Source organism: Mirounga angustirostris, unplaced genomic scaffold (genome assembly GCF_029215605.1).
Source record: "Mirounga angustirostris isolate CCGP_5_RB_7025 unplaced genomic scaffold, mMirAng1.0.hap1 SCAF_5, whole genome shotgun sequence".
In the NCBI taxonomy this organism is placed as follows: domain Eukaryota; kingdom Metazoa; phylum Chordata; class Mammalia; order Carnivora; family Phocidae; genus Mirounga; species Mirounga angustirostris.
In genome coordinates this window covers 118,818,839-118,838,196 of record NW_026991713.1, presented here as the reverse complement: position 1 = coordinate 118,838,196, position 19,358 = coordinate 118,818,839, and the positions used below count along the sequence as shown (strand labels likewise).

The following is a 19,358-nucleotide window of genomic DNA, read 5'->3' as shown; positions in this document are numbered from 1 at the left end:
GACATCTGTTCAAATTCTTTCATTTTAAAATTTGTCTCTTTGTGGGGGCGCCTGGGTGGCTCAGTCCTTAAGCATCTGCCTTTGGCTCAGGTCATGATCCCGCTGTCCTGGAATCGAGCCCCGCCCACATCAGGCTCCCTGCTCGGCGGGAAGCCTGCTTCTCCCTCCCCTGCTCCCCCCTGCTTGTGTTCCTTCTCTCACTATGTCTGTCAAATAAATAAATAAAATATTAAAAAAAAAATTTGTCTCTTTTGTCGAGTTGTATAAGTTCTTTGAATTCTGGATATAAGTCTTGTTCCTTTGTTTGGCACATCTTTTCCTGATTGTTCATCATCCTTGACTCTGTTGGTATCCATGCATTAGGAAAAGCAGGCACCTCTCCTGCTTCGTGGACTGGCTTTATACAGAAGACCCTTGTCATTCAGTCCAGTTAGAGATTGTGGGGACCTCTACCAACTCTTTCCCTCCTCAGGGAGAAGCAGGCGGCTGTCATTTTTGTCTCCTCCTCTGTGCTGAGCAGGGGCATGGGGGGCTATGGCGTCTATCAGTTCAATCCACCATCTCTGTTCTTCGCAAGGCAACCAGACTGTGCTGACTAGTCAAGAGATTCAGAACTGACCGTTGCTAGCTCTTTGGGCAGCCCTGGAGAAATTGGGGTGGTGGGCATAAAAATCAACTCTTTTCCTCCCTAGAGGCAGCTGACAACTGACAGGGATTTTTCATCCACTCGCTCTGTACCAGGCAGGGGGAGGATCTATGGCATCGACCGGCCCACGCTGCTGTGTCCGTTTTTCCCCAGGCGGCTAACTGTGCCAGGCCTGTCGCAGCTCCAAGACTGGCAAGATAAAAGCTAGTCTTCTGGGGAGACCTCTTGGAAAAGTTGGGGTGCTGGATGTATAAACCAACCTCTGCCTTCCCCTGGGTTAAGCAGGGAGGTAGGAGGGCTCTTCCTGATCATGGGGTGCTCTGCCAGGTGCAGGGGCTCCCGTGAGAGGCTGTCCTGGATCTGCTTACTGACCTCAGTGAGTCTGGTTTTGTGTTCTCTCGGGTGCAAGAGCCTTTTGGTTTCTGGATTTCTCAGAAAGAGACTGTCTCTGAATTGTTGCTGAATTGGTGTGTTTGTCGGGGAAAGGAGGGGCCAGGGCTTTACTCCACTATCTTGCTGACATCATGTTCATTTCAGCTTGAAGGACTTCATTCAGTGTTTATATAGGGAGGATCTGCTAGTGACAAATTTTCGGTTTTTGTGTATCTGGGAATAAGGTAAAAGATAAAACATGAAAAGCTCACTTCTTCCCAAGATCCAGTTGTTTTCTTGAATAAAAGCTCCTCAGATTGCTGCAGGTTTTTGGCTAATATCCAGAGTTCTGAAAAAGTTGATGATGACAATTTTTGCAAGTGTTCTGATTACTTTCATGGAGAAGTGGATTTTCAGAGGGTTTTATTCCACCATTCCCTTTCCCCTTATTGGAAAAGCTCTGGAAGATCAGTATGAGTCAGGGTTCTGCCAGAAAAACACAACCAGTCAAAGCTGTTAATTATTAAGTGATTTATTGCAAGGCATTGGTTTATATGATTGTGAGGGCTTATTAGGTTAAGTTGAAAAACCAGAGGGCAGGCTGTTGGTTGGGAAGGGTGGGCTGGAATTCTCAGGCATGAGCTGAGCTACTGTCCACTTGTAGAATTTCTTCTTCTTCTGAAAAACCCCAGTTCGGCTCTTAAGGCCTTATTGAATCAGGCCCACCCAGATCATCTACACTAATCTTTCTTCGTTAACGTAAATTGGTCATAGGCGTGAATCGCATCTACAAAATACCTTCCCAGCGACACCTGGACTAGTATTTGATCAAATATTTTCATGGGGTCTCTGGGGGAAACCAAGCCAACCGTGACTGTCCAAATCAGATGCAGTACAAAGTTTTAGTTGACAGTTTGACTCCACATGCATTAAATGGAAGGAAATTGAGGGCATTTAATATTTTGGGAAACTTCGTGATGTGATACAGTGCAAAGAACACTTGATTCAGTACAAGGAACACTAAGACGGCCTGGCTCAAGAGCTGGCCCTGTGACTTACTGCCTCAGAGGGTTTACCAACCTGTCTGAGCCTCAGTCTTCTCACTGTGAAAGGAGGATAAAAATAAATAAAATTTTTTATTTAAAAATAAAACCATGTGTATGACATTTAAGTGAGAGAATGTGAAGGAAAACGCTTTAGCACAACACAGACCCCTGAGTCAATAGTTTTTTTTTTTTGTGACAAATTTTAATTAGTCAAAATTAAATCTCATCACACTGATGACTTAAGAACCTTTTTATACAACAGCATTTAGAGGACCAAAAGCCAAGAGCATCTATACATCCATGGCACATGTATCCTACCCCCACCCCACATGGGAACAGTGGATGTGTGTCCAGTCAGCAAATCCCAAATGTCCCTTAGTCTATCCGGTTCCCTAGAGCTGTGATCAATACATACAGTTCATTTGTATATTTTGGCATTTTTGCTGATGCTTATTTTTGGTAAAAAGAGGCAATGCCCTATGACACTTTGTTTAATTAAAAGCTAAATTCCTAAGCCCATGTAGGACGATATTAAAAGAAAAAAATGTATGGCTTCATAGTTAAACATTCAGTGTTTGGTTTGGGGAGCCTTGTGCTTGACAATGTGAAGATTCTCTGCTTTGCACGCCCTGCAGTGCATCTGCATTCATTGCAATAACACGGTCTATTCATTCTGTGATTATTTACTTATTTTTGGAAACTTAGAAAGACCTGCTAATTTTCAGAAATCAACTTTACAATCTGGACAAAAAGTGGGAGTGGAGTGGGGTGGAAGGATGAGTTCTCAGAATTTAAATGGAAAATTCCCTCATTTTGCCTGGTCAAACTTTGGTTTGGAGATGTGTAAGTACAACCAAAGCAGGAAGAAGCTCCCTTCTGGAACTTTGGGGGAAAATATCTGAGGCCATCTAAGGCACCAAATCCACAGGCTAATAAGCTACTCATCCCCAGACTACCAGGAAGCCTGAGGGGGAAGAAAATTTTAGGTAAACAGTCTGACCAAATTCTTATATTTTAGTACTATCATCTTTGGTAAAACTAGGTAAAAGTAGCACATATTTGTGGCCGCAGACTCCTTAACTAATACTATCTGTGACCAAAAAAAGGTTTTTTAAAGTGTATATGAATATCTTAAATTTGTTAAGAAAATGTCACATGTTGAAGAACTCAGTCATCTGTTTTTATAGGACTTTAACAAAGTGATTGAATGACTTAAAGTTATGCCCCTTTTGTAAGTGGATTTCTCAGATAGTCAGTTCCACTGGTGACTGCGATCATACTTTAAGGTGACCATAGCAATTTACTCAAACAAACTCAAATGGCATTAATAACTTCAATAAAAACTGAGGGCAGCCATGAAGTTGCAACAACTTTAGTAAAAGAATGAAAAAAATCCCAAGAACTCCAGGTGGGAGGAGGAAGATCTCTGTGGATAATATAGCAATTGTAGCTGAAGTCCGTGGTTTTGCAGAAACTACTCTGTGGTACTAAAATGAGGCTCTGTTTCAGGGGTCGGCAGACTTTCTCTGCAAAGGTCTATAGTAAATGTTTTAAGCTTTTATGGGTGTCAGGTCTCAGTCACAACTCAATCTGCCACTGTGGCTTGAAAGCAGCAATAGGAAATATGCGAATGGATGTAGCTGTTTCAGTAAAACTACAAAAATCATGTGGTGGACTGGATTTGGCGCTCAGGCTGTGGTTCACTGCTCTAATCAGTAAGAAGCTACCTTGTTTGTATATTTTAAGTATAGAAAAGGGAGGCAGGAAGAGAGAGAGAGAAAGGAGAGAGAGACAGAAAGAAGCATATTGCAAAAAGTATTTAAAATCAGTGATTCATTTAGTGGGAGGGATTAGCCACTTAAGACCGTATTTTCCAAACTGGCCATTCATCAGAAGTGAGACCCCTTGATTTAAATTGTCAAGTGACAGTAATAAAAAGCTGTTGGACTAAGAGAAAATGATAGAAGTGGAATAATATAGATTAACTCTCATAAAATGAACTGTGTAGAACATTTGTCATGAAATGCAGGCGACTGCAGGCCAGGGAGGGCTCTCAAAACACAGCAGAAGGGATTAGGGAAAGAGGAGTGCTCACCCAGGAAGGGTGGTGGTGAGGTCTTGGAGTCGCCAGAGGGCACGAGGTCCATCATTCAAGCCTTCAACTCTCAGTCTCGAGCTGCGGCAGAGGGCCAGCCCGGGCTTTGCTGTGAACTGTCCTGTGACCTCGGGAGAGTCACTGAGCTTCTGCGGGCCAGGCTTTCCTTATCTCTGACACCTCTTCCAGCACGAGGTGTGGGATTCTGTAACACACATCTGTCACACTGGATTCTGAGAAATCCTAACCTCTTGTCCCTTCTCTTAAGAAGTTAAACTAAACACAAGTGTTTAAGAGTGAGAGAAAATTACAGACTCTGGCATTTAACTGCCCTTTGGCAGGATTTTCACCGAATCGCAAAAACAGGACTAAAACAAACTTCTGAAGGGCATTCGGCTTAGATGAAAAGGTACCCAACTGTACTCTTTAGGGCTGCCTTTTATGAAGGAACTTTCGGTAATTGCTCTAAGTAACTTATCAACTCTGCTCTCCCAGAGACACTTCCCTGGTCTTCGGGGCCACTTTACCAGGAGTGCCTCTTTGATAGGCCAACTGTTTAAAGACAGCAGTTCGGTCGGCATGTGAGTAGGCGGACTGCGCGCATGTCACTCCTGTGCGTGGGGATCCACAAGGCCCAGCAAGTTTCTGCCCTTTAGGGAGAGAGACTTTTGTATTTTTAACATAGCAGCTCCAGATAATGTGGCTGGAGCTGAATCAAGTGCTGTTTAAGAAGATGGGGAGGGAGGAAGAGACGGGGGGTGTTATTTTGCAAACTGGAAGAAGGCTTTTCTGTGCAGTAGAGACCATGACAGCTGATTTTGTGCTAATTAAACATTCCATGTACAGTGGTGGCTGGGGGCTTGCCGAGTCCACTGATGTTAAGAACTCCCGGGTTTAATTCCATCTTCCACCTCTTGGCCTTGCCTTCTCTTCACTACGCCGCTTCATAATATACATGTATACATCATATACATTACCACTTAATTATCCACAGTTCTTAGTCCCTTTGCATTTAACCCTTAATCGCTTATTTCCAAAAGCGCTGCATCAAGGATTAATGCTTCCTATCAGCTTTTGTCCTTCTATGAATTAGCAGTAACCAGTTTTCTGGGACCAAGGTGAATTCAGTCCAGGAGATTAAATCATTGCTCTATGCACAATAAACCCCACAGGGCTCATGGGAATACTGGGGTGCAGGGGCACAACACCCCAAAACTTCATCACTGATACAGTTAAAAAAAAAAGAACGTAATAAAAACAGTAGTACAGTTTTCAGCATTGCTAAATGGTCAGGAAACATATAAATACCCCAATAAATGTGGCAGGTTATCTTGAAAAGGACCTGCAGGGTACTTGTGGGAGAGAGTCTCGGAAGGGCTGCATCTCTGGACTGCTGTAAAGCAGAGGCGGGAGGGACCCCAAGTCGGACCAGTGTAACTGCGCACAAGGGGAGGCACCGGGGGAGCTGGTGATGTTGGAGGGGGGGCGTGTGATTTCCTGTGTTCATCTCATGTTCCTGGTGGACCGAAGTGCACACAAGTAAATGGGAAAGGCACGTTATGCTCAAATCATTCCCTCATAGATCAATTGCATTAGAACAAATAGGCATTTTCCAAACAAGTGCTTTAGCCCAACGGACTGTGTTTGCTCACCTGGCGCCAGCGACAGTGGGATGCTGTCAGACAGCCTTCCGTCCACCAGGGGCAGCCCAAGAAAGTTTTGAAAAATGCTGACACAGAACTGTGGTTGGTAAAAATTACAAATAAAACAGTATGCTTTATAGAGGTATTCACTAAAGAGATTTCTTTTCTCTGCCTGTCCATCTTGCAGTAAGTCCATTTTGGTGGGGAAGTTTCTATTATTTACTAATAAAATAGTTCACAGGTTGAAGGCAAAGCTCTAGAGAGATTTGATTCAATTTCACTTTTACTTCTTCCAGGATCAGCTAAAGGTAGTCTTAGTACCGAGTACTTAAAATTTATTTGCAATAGAGAGAAACACAATCGAGAGAGAGGAACAAAGGATCCACCTTGTGAGTCATCAAAGTGCTTTATTTTGTAAAGCCTGGCTCATGACTGGAGTGTATTGTTAGCACTAGGAGATACAAGGCAAACTTCCTCACTCTGTCCAAATAGTTTATCGACAGAAATGAACGACAGAGACTGTTACAGACAAAAAATAAAGCATTTTGTAAACTTCTAAAAGCATACACAGACTGGCCACAAAGGAAATAGTTACTCAAATAATGTATGTGTACCTTATCTTTACTTCAGGGTCTCACTTTTGTAGTCTTGGGTCAAAGAAACCACCGTAGAACTTCAGAACACTGAAAGGGACTCGATGCCAGGATGAATGGTGGGGGAGTGGGGGCCCAGATCACAGTCTCAACTAATTTGAATGCATGAAATACAGATTTGGATGACCATGGCCCAGTGGCGATAGCATTATCCACCGTGGCTAACAAACCTGGGTGAAGTCAGTAACTAGTCATAGAATGGCGTTGCTGCTGGCTTCCAGAGATCCTGATTTGCTATCACCGTGTTCTCCGAAGTAAACCCACACCCAGTGGGCACAGTCGCAGTCTTGATAAGCCCTGAAGTAAAGTTCCTGGAAGAGGCAGTATGGCAGGGGCGGTTTGCGGAGTTATAACTAATCACTGAAAGGTGGATTTTTTTTTTTCTTTTCTGAAACTGCCTACAAAAATCATCTCATGTTTTAAACAAAGAATTTCAAAGGCACAGCTTTAGCACAGTGTATAAGTTGACAACCTACTCTAAGCAAGTCTAATATTTTAGCTTGATGCCTTTCAGAAAATGCCAGAAAGTTGGTAAATACATGATCGATGTTGGAAATTTATAAATTGATTAAAACACAGCACAGTTTAGGGCAATGAACTTACATAACCAGATTTGGGTTAAACATTTAGAAAAAAATCATCAGGTTGATAAATGTACATCTGGAGGAAACAAAACAACCCTTTTCCTTTTATTGTATAAGACTGCCTACCATGTACTTGAATAAAACATTCACCCAAAAACATGACTGCAGGATACATTTCAAAATATGACAAACATTATTCCACCTACACTGTAAAATGACTTTACATGTAAACTTCAAAAAATCACATGCTGTACATTAAATTTTTAGATTCAAAAATATCCCTGTTTTCCTAATAATGTAAACAGTAAAATTGAGGGTTTCAGTTAAAGGGATAATTGATAACAAAATACCACTGTTTAACCAATGGTGAAACATAAACATCTTAGAATTCAGATTTGCCTTCGTTAACAGAATTCAGAGTTCTAATGCTCTGCTCACCTTCCCACTGTAGGAGATGTAGATACCATTGCCCAAAACTATGCACTTTGCAGGTAAGCTTTATTTTTATTTTGTAGCATTAATTCCTATATTGCAACATAAGAGTGTAACAGTGAAGAAGCTCCAGGCAAGAAAAGAGAAGTAAGCAGTTTTCCTGGACATACTTACTGAGGTGAAAATGTACAGACAAGAGTCACTAAGGGCATCAGCTTCTTGCTAGAGGAGGGGCCTTTGTCCCTGGATGCCGGGAGCCCCGACACTGTGGAGGCAGAACCCTGAGCCAGGGCGTGCTGGAGATGCCAGCGACCCCCCGCCCAGCGCCAGGGGCTTGGGGGGCAACTATTAAGGAGTGTCCGCGTGCGTGGTAGAAATGTAACATTCGCAGTAAGTTTTTTTCTTTTAATCACCATCATTATTATCATCATTATTATTATCTTCATTATTATTATGAATACTGTCACATCTTTCAACTCCAAAAAATAAACTGATCCACAGTTTATCGCGTGATGCCAACATGGTTGGTCTGACATGCATTTCCTTCGCCCCCTCCCCCCACATGTGCTCATCCATCCATCCATCCATCCATCCACAGCTGGAATCAGAGGGTTGTTGCCCAAATGCACTCTGACTGAAGCTGACCGGTTTGCATTAATTAATTAATTAATTATTTTTTTTTAAGATACACGCATACACGCGCGCACAGGCACACACACACGCACGCACGCACACGTGTCAGAAATAGCTAGAACGATGCTGGGAAATATCAGGTAGCTGTTAAAGCGAGTAGCCTCCAAATCAGTCATCTTGGCCTGAAGATGTAAACGAGGAGGTGTGCTTCACTGAGTTTGGTTTTCATTTTTCCTACACCGAAGCCACCTCTTTCCTTCCCGTGCTCATGTCCGTCCAAGGCCATGTGGGAGGTTACGTCAAGATGTGGCCAATAAAGTCCAAAAAGCGCTTTGAATACTGTTCTGGGTTCACGGTCGAGATCTCTGCACCAGCCTAGGCAGTTGTAAAGGAGAAGAATATCCATATAATTACTACTTAGTCTCTATAGCAATTTCCAATTGCAGCTAAATACAAAGCTAATATTTTTCCAATCTCAGCCTCTGTTCTTAAAACATAGAATATCTTGGATATGGTGTCTGAATAATCAACGTTCTTAGGAATCTGTGAAAGTGAGGCTAAGAGTCAGAGTAACAACAGATGCTGTTACCACATTGTGACTGTGGCAACTTACAAAAAAAATCGAACTAGCCATGTTGGGGATGTTCCTGTCACATGGTGGGGTCTGTGTGGCCTACGTAACAATCTTGCTGTTTTTCAGGAGAGCAGGTTGGAGATCCCTTGAGAATGACACCAACAGCAACATCTGGCTAAAGGGAAACAACAGGGACATAGGATCGGGTTTCTTTTTCAGGACCCAGGTAAGTGGCGGCACGCTCAAAAGAGGGGTGACAGCCACAGCAGTGGGATCCGTGTCAGCTGGACCCACAGCCGGGCGAGACATCAGGCTGCTGACGGCGCCTCCCCCCGAGGGGCCGGGGCGGGCTTCCCTCAGCGCTGGGCACAGGGGTGCCAGTGTTCCCCTTCACAGAGACCTGTGTGGGGCAAGGAAGCAGGGGCCCCTCACGCAGGCTTGGCGGGGGATCGCCCCTTATGGGAGGCAGTGCTGGCGACCAGACTCAACGTCTGTGGTTACAAGCCAGTTTCATGAGCTGCAGAGGGCAAGACCAGCTTTATGAAGTCACCACGTGCTCTTTTTGGACACCCATACTCCCCGGGGAACCTGTAATTTCCTAGCCTGGCCCGGGCCACGGGGATCTCCATGGAGGAGCCCAGGCCTTGAAGGCAGAGAAGAGTGCCCAGAGCATTCCTTTGCCAAGAGTAATTTCTTGCTCCTGCAAACTGTGCAGTCTTAGGCCATGTGGTGTCTCGTGAAACTGAGTTGGGGTCGCATAGTGGAGACTAAGATGGAGCCATGCTTGGTCCGGTCGATTTCCAGTTCCACATGGTGTGTGATACAGCGGCGCGTGTGAGGAGGGGTGGGCACAGACACATGGCACCTGCTCACCCCGGGTGTCCTCCACTAAACCCCGTCAGCAAGGGGTTAGGACTCCTTTGTTGTTGGGGTCCTTAAGCTCCAAAGCGTTTTCTCAAGGTTATACAACTGGGAAAGCTAAAATAGGGATTACAGTTCCGTCTCTGCAGTATACCCGTGGTTCTCGATCAGAGGTGAGCATCGGAATTACCACAGAGCCTTTTCGAGACCTCCCCCACCCTCGTGGACTGGACTCAGAATCCGGGAAGGGGGATGGTGCCTCGGGCACACGCGTAGTTCACAAACACTACTCTGAAGGTGGCGATGCCAGCCGCCGGGGACCCTCCTTTCCAACCGACCCGGGGTTTTGGGCACTGGCAGTGAGCTGGGTGAGGGCTCGGGCCCTGCTTTGCACACAGTGGGAAGCCATAAATAGTTGCTGATGATGTAACTAAAATGTTTCTTTGGCAAATAGAGTATGGCTTTAGGCTGGTTCCCTTGCTGGGAGGACAGCCTGTTTGATTTTAAAATACAGAAAAGAGCCTTTAATCGAGGCTGATGTTCTGGTGTTCCTCAGTTGGCTGTACACACTACTGGGGAGGCGCCTCTCCTTCCCGTGTGAACAAGCCAAGGCACAAGGTCATCTCTATGGGATGGGGTCTCTGGCTTTTTTAACAATGCCTGGAAAGCCAAAACGAATCTCTGCAATACGAGCATAATGAGTATTTACTTGTGAAGTTCAACCAGGCAGGTGCGATTTGCTGGTAGGGCAGGGGGATGGGACTAGCATAGAGCAGGGGGCTGGGCTAGGTTCTGGGAGCAGTCCCATTTCTACCACTTTCTAGTGCCGTGGCCCTGACAAGCTTAGGCTTTCTTCCTCAGTTTCTTCAGCTGATAAGCAGGGCTACACTAGTGTCCGCCATAGGCTTGTCATGGGGAATTCAACAGGTCACCATATGTGTAGAATGGTGATAATTTAGAGCAAGCACAATAACAGTGAAGAATTCATGTTATTAAACTTGGATCTGGCACCCAAAAGATTTCCGTAGTAGAAAAAATACAGTTCACTGTACAAAAAGAAAGATAATACTGCATGTTCGGGAAGCGTCTGAGGCACAGAATAGTGCTTCAGGTCTGACGGGTCAGTTTTGAGGATGCATGTGAAAACATGAATAGCTGTCTTCACTTTTATCTTTGAAGCATTTGCCCAACAAAACCGAATTTGTACAGTATTCTAGAGATGCACGTGTCTGTGAATATCCCCAGCACGTAAAAAGGCTAGCCGCTGAGTTTAAGTGACTTGCCCCAAGCGTGAGCTGTTGGCACTTGCCGCCTCTAATCTCGCACTCTGACCATGACTGAACATGACCCCCCCCAGAGAACAAGAACCACCGAGGGGCTCCGGCCAGCTTGGTGGCAAGGGAACAGCCAGAGCCCGTGACCGCGCCACAGACCGCAGCAAGGGCCCCGGAGCAGAGAAGGAAACAAAGTGGAGATACTTACGCCATGCTTAACAGTTTTTGCGGCGTGGGCAGCTTTCTTTTTTGCATCATAATGAGTCAAAATGTCAATAATTGCCATAAAGTACACCTCTTTCCTGGGCGAGTCTGTAAGGGGACGAGAGCAATGATTGTGGGACCAGTGATGCGGCTGGGAAGAGCCCCGCTGGAGGGTCAGGGATTCGGGACGGGGACCGCGCGCTCTGACAACGGAGGCGGGGTACACTGTGGTGCAAAACACGTTCGTTCTAAAAACAACCACTAGTTTTTACTCCCTCCTCTGTGTTTTGTGGGGTGGAGAGAGAGGCAAAATGGGGGAGGGGGCTGGGGGCCACAGGCTTCCAGTCACAGAAGGAAGAGGTCGGGGGGAGTGAGGACAAAGGCACAGCAAAAGGAATACAAGCAGTGAGCCGGTAACGGTGTCGTGTGGTGACAGACGGTAGCCGCGCTGCGGTGAGCACCGCATCACGGATGGGCTTGTCCCATCCCTGTGGTGGACCTGGAACTAACGTAACGTGGTGAGTCAGCTCTCCTCAAATACAAAAAAAAAAAAAAGTGATAAAAAAAATAAAATAGTAATTTGGAAAAAAAAAAAGTCCATGTAACTCCTGCATATCCCTGTTAAATAGCTTAACTCTGTCCCCAATTCTCTTCTCAATTTAAAAAGTAAAAGAAGTATAACCCCAGAATATTACCAGTAGAGGTCCAAGGGCAAGACTGTTTTCATTTTTTTGTTAATCTGCATTTTCCTTAATCATTATGTATTGCCTTGGTGTAAAGAAAAGTGCTATTTTTAAAATGCAACCAGTAGAGGTAATTTTGCTCCTTAATCCTCTTCTACCATCACAGTCTTACTGCTTCGCAGACGCTGCCTCCTTTACCCACAGCCCTGCGTCCAGCGAGTCTGTCAGCACCATTTTTCCAAAAGCACTTGCTCACCTCACATTCTGGTAATCCTAGCAATATTTTAAACTTCGTCATTATTATATTTTTATGGTGATCTGTGATCAGTGATTACAACTCACTGAAAGCTCAGATGATGGTTAGTATATTTCAGCAATAAAGTATTTTATAAAAAACAAGCTATGTATGTTGTTTTTTTACAGACACAGTGCTAATGCACACGTGACAGACTGCAGTATAGCGTAGACGTAACTTTTATATGCACTGGGAAATCAGCAAAGTCATGTGACTCGCCTTATTGTGGTGCTCTAGAACCCACTTAGAGGCACGCCTGTTCATGATTCTCACTGAGTCTAGCATCAGAACTGGATAAAGGCACATATCATCTGTAAGATCGGTCTGCATATTTCCACAAATATAATGCTGTCTTAATTGTAAACAATAAGAAAAGTACATTTGACTACATCTGATTTTCTGTGTTGAAAATTTTGGTGAGCAAAATAAACACAAACTCATTTGGCTGATATGCCTCATGAGATTTTTTTTTTAAATAATGATGAATCATCATTTTTATTACTCAAAAAATAAGAGGCCAGCATTTATCATCTCTCTAAATTATTTTGGTTTTCTCATGTGTAAGTAGCTAAGGTAGACGGTAATACTCCTTCAAATACTCAGTCATACAGATTTTGAGGATTAAGATTACGCTCACTCTAGATAAGAGATCCACAGACCCTTTAATGGGGGTGGAGTGGGGGGGTGACTCAGCAGAGGACAGACACGACAGCAAATCAGACATTGTCATCCCACATCCTGGGCCAGCTTGAGCGCTCCTAAACAGGAAAGGGCTGGTAGTGAGTGTGCCCTTCAGGGTATCCGAGCGAGGTTCAGAGGGGACCGCATATGTACCTAGTGCTGGAGAGATTCCTGACCCTTTAGAGCCACAGAAGAGATAGCTAAGAAAAAAACATTTACAAACATTTCTTCTATATGTTAGCTACCTTTACATGTGTGTGCACGTGTGTTGTATACATAAAATAGTTTGTGGCTCACTATTCCTCAACATCAAAAAACTCAAGGACCTTATCACATTATGTTTCAAAACCAGAGATTACAGTTCCTCTTAACATGCTCTTGTCCCTGAATCAATTACTGGGACTCTGGAGAATAAGTCTTGGAGGGCAGCATACTTTTAACTGGGATTACAGTTACTGGTAGGAAACAAGGCAAAAATCAAACCATTTCGTAGATAAAAAAGGTTGATAATAGCTTACTTTCATGGCATTTAATTCCATAAACATCAATGTTTGGATCAAACTCCCCTGGAGCCAAGGGCGGTGAGCTGTTCAGTGTATTTCCAGGACTGTCCGGAGGGGTCCCGACAGGGTGGGTACCATCGCTTTCCCCATCCTCTTCCCCGTCATTCTCTTCACACTCCACCTCTTCCTGTTCGGCTCTTTCCACATCATGGATTCCCACCAGGAGGCTGTAGTCCATGAGCTTTAACTGGGCAAGAAACTGAGGGTGGGAGGCAACAGGGTCAGTCATGGCCTTAAACAAAACCCCATATTTGAAGGAAACGAACTCAGGAAAACGCCTGTGGGGGAACGCTGTGAGGGAAGGGGCAGCAGAAATGAGGAGAGGGTCTCCCTAAGAGGCGGCCAGCCAGGAGCCTCCATTATGATGCTCTCACAGTCCCAGGCAGCTCCTCTGGCCAAAAATGTAGCCCCACACTTGGGGCTGGCTCAGCGCTAGTATTATTTTCCCTGAAACGCAAAGCTGGATGCTGAGAGGCATGCATTTATCACATGGAGGTTGGGTTACACCAAAGAGCAGAGAGCATGACTGGCAAGAAGGAGGGAAGAGAGCTGTTCTCCCGACAATTAAGACTGGCTGATGGGAAAAACCAGGGACCTCCCAAGTAGCTTCCAGCAGAGTCTCTTGTGAAAGCACTTTGAAATTCAGCACACTGGGCTGAGAGGAGATTATTATGCTGTCCATCACGAAGAAGTAAAAGCCCAAATGTCCCAATCAACCAGCAAATGCGTGTGTCAGTGCTCTGGTGAATAACACAGTCCTTCTGTCCTGCTCAGGTTTCCTTATAATGGAAGCGAGGGCACGGAGAAGCTGAAGGTGGCTCACTTCCCATGCAGCAGCTCGGGCCCGGGATTCCTGTTCTCCCTCCTCCTGTAACGTGCGGCCGACGTCGCTCTGCGGCTTAGTCTACCCCTGCCTGCCAAGTTCTCGTTTTGACTTTGCAGGTCATTTTTCTTTTCTTCTTAGTAGATGTACCCAGACACATGATCGGAAGCACATGGTTCTACTAATCGATCAAATAAAACGTGGCTTGTATTATGGAGGACAAAATGGGGTGGCCCGTCTGCTGGCTAACACCAAACAGCTCCCTGACTCCCCAGCTGGCTGGCTCGGCACAGGGTCCACGACTGCTCTGACCCTGGGCTTGTGGCCCAAGAAGACGACGCATGACCCCGACTCTTGGAGGACTTGGTGCCACCCCCACTCAGTGATGCGGAGCCGCTGACGGGCCTCGGGCGACTTGGACAGAATTTAGGAAATGACTTCCTTACGCTAAGGGTAAGCATATGAAATTATAGGTCCTGCAGTTCTGGCAGAAAATGAAATGAAATCAATTTGTGGAGACCCGCTGGGCCATTTTTCCTCCCGAGCCTGTTGGGAAGCAGCCCGGTCTCCGAGCTGAAGAGAAAGCCATGCTCCCTTAAAGACAAGGAGAGGACCTGCCCCTGCTGTTCCCTGATGCCTTCAGTTCCTCATCAGGCCCAGGCCTCCTCCTGTCTGCTCTCCTCTTCCTTAGCTCCCATTTCCTTGTCTTCCCACCATGAATCCCCTCGGGCCACGCTGACTCTTCCTCATTTAAGCTCAGGGGAAAAGAAAATCACACAAATCTTTATTTAGATATGTAAGCAAGGTAAGAGAAACCTAATACTTAAAAGTTGATACATGCAGACCCTTTGGCAAAAAAGAGTGTTGAATGGCCAACAGGTACACAGAGAGATGCTCCACATCACTCATCAGCAGGGAAGTGCATATCAGAACCTCAATGAGCTATCCCCTCACACCTGTCAGGGTGGCTAGTACCAAAAAGACGAGAGGACAAGTGTTGGCGAGGATGTGGAGAAAAGAGAACCTTGTGCACTCTTGGTGGGAATGCAAACTGGTGCAGCCGCTGTGGAAAACAGTATGAAAATTCCTCAAGGAAATAAAAATAGAACTACCATACGATCCAGCAATCCCAGTTCTGGTTATAGCTCCAAAGGAAACAAAATCATTATCTCGAAAAGATCTCTGTACTCCCATGTTCATGGCAGCATTATTCATAATAGCCAGGGTAGGGAAACAAGCTAAGTGTCTGTCAATGGATGACTGGATCAAGAAAATGTGATATATATATATATATATATATATATATATATATATATATATATATATACAGTGGAATGTTGTTTAGCCTTAAGAAAGAAAGAAATTCTGTCATTTGTGACAACGTGGATGAACCTGGAGGGCATTATGCTAAGTGAGGTAAGCCAGACAGGGAAAGACAAATACTGTATGATGTCGTGTGTGTGTCTGTGTGTGTGTGTGTGTGAGATTTGAACTCCTAGAAACAGCAGAAAAGCAGTTGCCAGGGGCTGAAGGGGCTGGAAAAATAGGGAGAGTTGGTAAAAGGGTACAAAGCTCCAGCTATCAGATGAATAGGGTCTGAGGATCTAATGTATAACATGGTGACTATAGTTGGTAATGCTGTATTGTATCACTGAAATTTGCTAAGAGAGTAGAACTGAAATGTTCTCACCAAAAGAAAAACAAAAAAGGTCAATATGTGAGGTGATGGTTGTGTTCATAACTTGATGGGGAAATCCTTTCACAATGGATACATACTCAATCATCACCATGTATACATTAAATATCTTATAATACTGTGTGTCAACTATACCTCAATAAAGCTGGGTAAAGAAATAAAGATGTTACTTAGTCTAGTAAAAAAAAAAAGCCAACAACAAACAAAACAGAGTGCTGGTTCTCTCATGCCTTCGATCAGTTTACAGAGGAAGCTGTTGTTCCTCCCATGGGCTTTCCCAAACTCCCCTTTTCAAGTCCTCACAGAACAACTTTCCACCTCCCTCAGCCAGTGGCCAGAGACTGCTCGTCCTGCCATATCCTCCTGGCAACTGCTGGGTGTCAGGGTGCATCTGGCCAGATGGCTGGGCAGCCTTCCCCGTCTTGGGGGAGTAACAACTCCATGAAGTGCTTGACTCTTTTACCCACACAGAGCCAGCCACCCAGCCACGTAGCCTGACCTCGGGTACATGGTGTGGTCCCCACAAGCGCACGGATGTGGAAGAGAGCCGGGCACTGCGGGGTACAGAGACAGCTGGCCTCGCCTGAGATAGGCATTCGGATCCCCATGCAAGACAGCAAACAGGCTCAGAGAGATTAAAAGAGTTTGCCCAAGGAATCAAAGCTAAGGAGGAGTGAATTCAGGATCCTATGCTCAAAGCTCTTGTTCTTTATACTGCATTAGGCTGCTCTGGAAACTGCATTAAGGCAGCTTTTCCCAAGTCCTGTTCTTTGCAACACTAGTAGGGGAAAGAATGAGTCAATCAAATCAAATGGTTTCTGAGGAGGACGGCCTCCCACCGTTACTAAGGACTGTGAGTCTCTGCGAGGGGTATCCGCCAGCAGCAGGCCTCACACTGACGGCATCACCAAGCCTGCTTTTTGCCCCCCTTCAGAATGCCCCGGGGGCCTAGTGATTTGGAAACAGAAGACATTCGGGAAACACTGCATCAGAAATCCCCAGTCATACCCTCTGCCCACCCCCCACCCCACCAAGCAGGTATGACAGGCAGGGTGCTCACTGGTGGCCATGGGTCCCAGAGAGCTGTGCCTGGGGCTGAGCTCAGCCTCTGAGCTCCCAGAGAACGGGGTCAGCGCCTCCTTTGTCCCCTCCCACACCTAGCACAGCGCTGGCCCCGACCCCTCTGTCTATCTGGCCTGCCCCCTCTGCCCACCCCAGACACCCTCCAGAGGTCTGGGTACCGCTGCAGACACGGGTTAACCAGCACCTGCCTGCAGAGAGAGAGAGAGAGAGTGTGTGTGTGTGTGTGTATGCGCGATTGCGCGCACTGAGTGCAGGGTTAGGGGGAGCTTGGCTGGGCCAGGTCCTGCTCCGCTTGACCCGGGGCAGGACAAAGGCCCCCTTCTCTCTGTCCCTGCTCTTCCCGGGCCCTTGGAAGCTCCCTGGGAAGTGGTAAAAATCGATGCTGTGTGAACTGACCCCCTCTGGGAAGGGAAGATCTTTTCCAAATGCAAATTTGATCTTGCCCAGTCCCTGCCTAAGGCCTTCCCATGGTATCCCACATCCTGCTGGGCAGAAGCAAGCTCTAACATGGCCCAGTGGGCCAGGATAGTCTGGTGCCAGTACCTCTTGGGCCACCTTGAACCCTGTTCCGGCCCACCCTCTGGCCCTCTTACCAGCACCCAGTTCCCTGCCACCTGACTGCAGATCTCAGCTGCAGAGACACTTGCTTATGGGAAGCCTTTCCCGATTCCTGCCTAGGCCACATCCCCAAAGCGCAGGCACGGGTGGACCAGCGCACTTTGCCCTAATGACGCTTGGCTCAGCTGCACGTGTATCTTGTTGGATTATGTGAGTCGAGCATAATCTTCCCCGAACGTGGCAGCCCCGAGAGGGCAGGAGCTCTGGCCGTTTCTGCCCTCACTGCGTTCCTGACTGCCGGGAAGTGTTGGTAGCTCTTGGTATTTACTGAACAAGTGAATGAGACGCCTGCTGCTTAACTCACCCTAATTTCCCTAACCCCGTCTCAAAGAAATAATCACCCCAGCCAAGTGAAAACATAGAACAAAGCAACAAAGAAACCTCTGCCCGAGGCACAATGAGACCATTTACCACGCGTCTGCGCTCTGTGGTACGGAGTAGGTCTGTAACGGGTAAGTCCACCGTTCCACCTTCACGTGGCCGGCTTTCAAGTGTGCTTTATTACAAAAGCAAGGGGGCTGCCCGTAATGAACTTGCAAAGGTCAGCTGGGCACGGATGACAGCCGGGGCTGGACCACCTCACTCAGAGAGAGAGAGAAAGAGAGAGAGAGTGTGTGTGTGTGTGTGTGCGCGCGCGCGTCTCAAGGCCCGAGTGTCCCCTCTTGCATCAGTGCTGCTCACAATGGCCGGCCCCTTCCCAGGCCTGAGCTCTGCAGTCAGACCACTGCCCAGGCTCCTTCCCAGTAAGGCAGCTCTGCGTCCCAAACCTCACCATCGGTGACATGTAAAATGCATCTCTAGGTAAGCAGCTGCTGTGACCCACCCAAGATCAAGGACCCTGACTGTGGTCCCAAGTGGGTGCTACGTGCGTTTTCAGGTTGAGGACACTGAGAGGGAAACGGAAGACCAAGGACAGCAGAGTGGGGAAGAGCATAGGTTTTGCTGGTAAGGGTGACCCCTTTATTCTTTAATTAAAGTACCAGATAATCTTTAAAAGAAAAAGAGTATAGGTTTGGGAGTCAGACGGGAGACTAAATCTTACTTCTCTCACTAGCTCTGAGCCTCAGTTATTCTAACTATAAAATGGGATAATACCACTCAGCTCATGGGGGAGGGGAGAGAGGAGAGGGAGAGAGAATGTAGCTTAGGCAATGAAAACAGTGCCTTGCAGGTAACAGTGGAGGCTGTGACCTAATTGCCCGTGTTGTTGCTACGGTAGAAGGCCTTTTTCATCAAATACGCACTTGAAGCCCGGAAGCGGGCTCAAGTGAGGTGGGCCAAGAGGAGAAACGTGGAAAAGCCCAGAGATTCACTAGCTCTTATCTTCACAGACTTAATTTTAAATGTCTTCGGAAGTAGAGCGGAATGAAATGTGGCAATAAACTGAGATTCTTGTTAGAGAAAATTCCTGCTGGGTATCACAAAACGACTGAGGCCTGGAAGACTCCACGTTGAGGGGGGAAGGAAAGGAGGGAAGGGGTTAAGGGCTGCACTGCTGGGGTTTGCCTCCAGCTGACATTAAGGAACTTAATACATATTTGCTCTGTTTTCTGTTCATTCCTTTAAGCTTCTGACTCAAATTTATTGATTTTTTTTAAGTACATAAGATTTCAAAGCATGACAATTTTTAAATCTTTATAATCTTTAGGTCCCTCGCCTTTCCTCCTTTCCAACTTCTTAATAATTATCTGCCAGACCTTTGGTCGGCTTCTTTTTTCCTCAGAATATCCCACCTAATCTGATTCCTTCATAATTAATTCCTCTTTATGCCAAATCTTTGAGCTAGAATCTTCTTCAAGATCTTTAATGAGCCCTGTCACAAACCCTTCTAGAAGACTATGTGGTAAGAGAGCCATTAATAAACTCTCCTTCACAACATTTAAATTCGTTTTATTTGCT

General features: G+C 46.0%; 1 protein-coding gene across 2 annotated transcripts in view; it reads right to left on the bottom strand.

Moving 5' to 3' along the window:
* Positions 1-6,189: 6,189 nt before the first annotated feature.
* The window catches only part of PIP4K2A (phosphatidylinositol-5-phosphate 4-kinase type 2 alpha), a 172,623-nt gene continuing 159,454 nt past the window's right edge, over positions 6,190-19,358 (bottom strand). For both annotated transcript variants that reach the window (XM_064591975.1, XM_045874294.3), the window contains 3 exons: positions 13,195-13,438; positions 11,022-11,125; positions 6,190-8,479 (listed from right to left, as the gene is read on the bottom strand). In XM_064591975.1, coding sequence (XP_064448045.1) covers positions 8,399-8,479; positions 11,022-11,125; positions 13,195-13,438 — 429 coding nt within the window. In that variant the 3' untranslated portion in view covers positions 6,190-8,398. The remainder of the gene's footprint in view (positions 8,480-11,021; positions 11,126-13,194; positions 13,439-19,358) is intronic.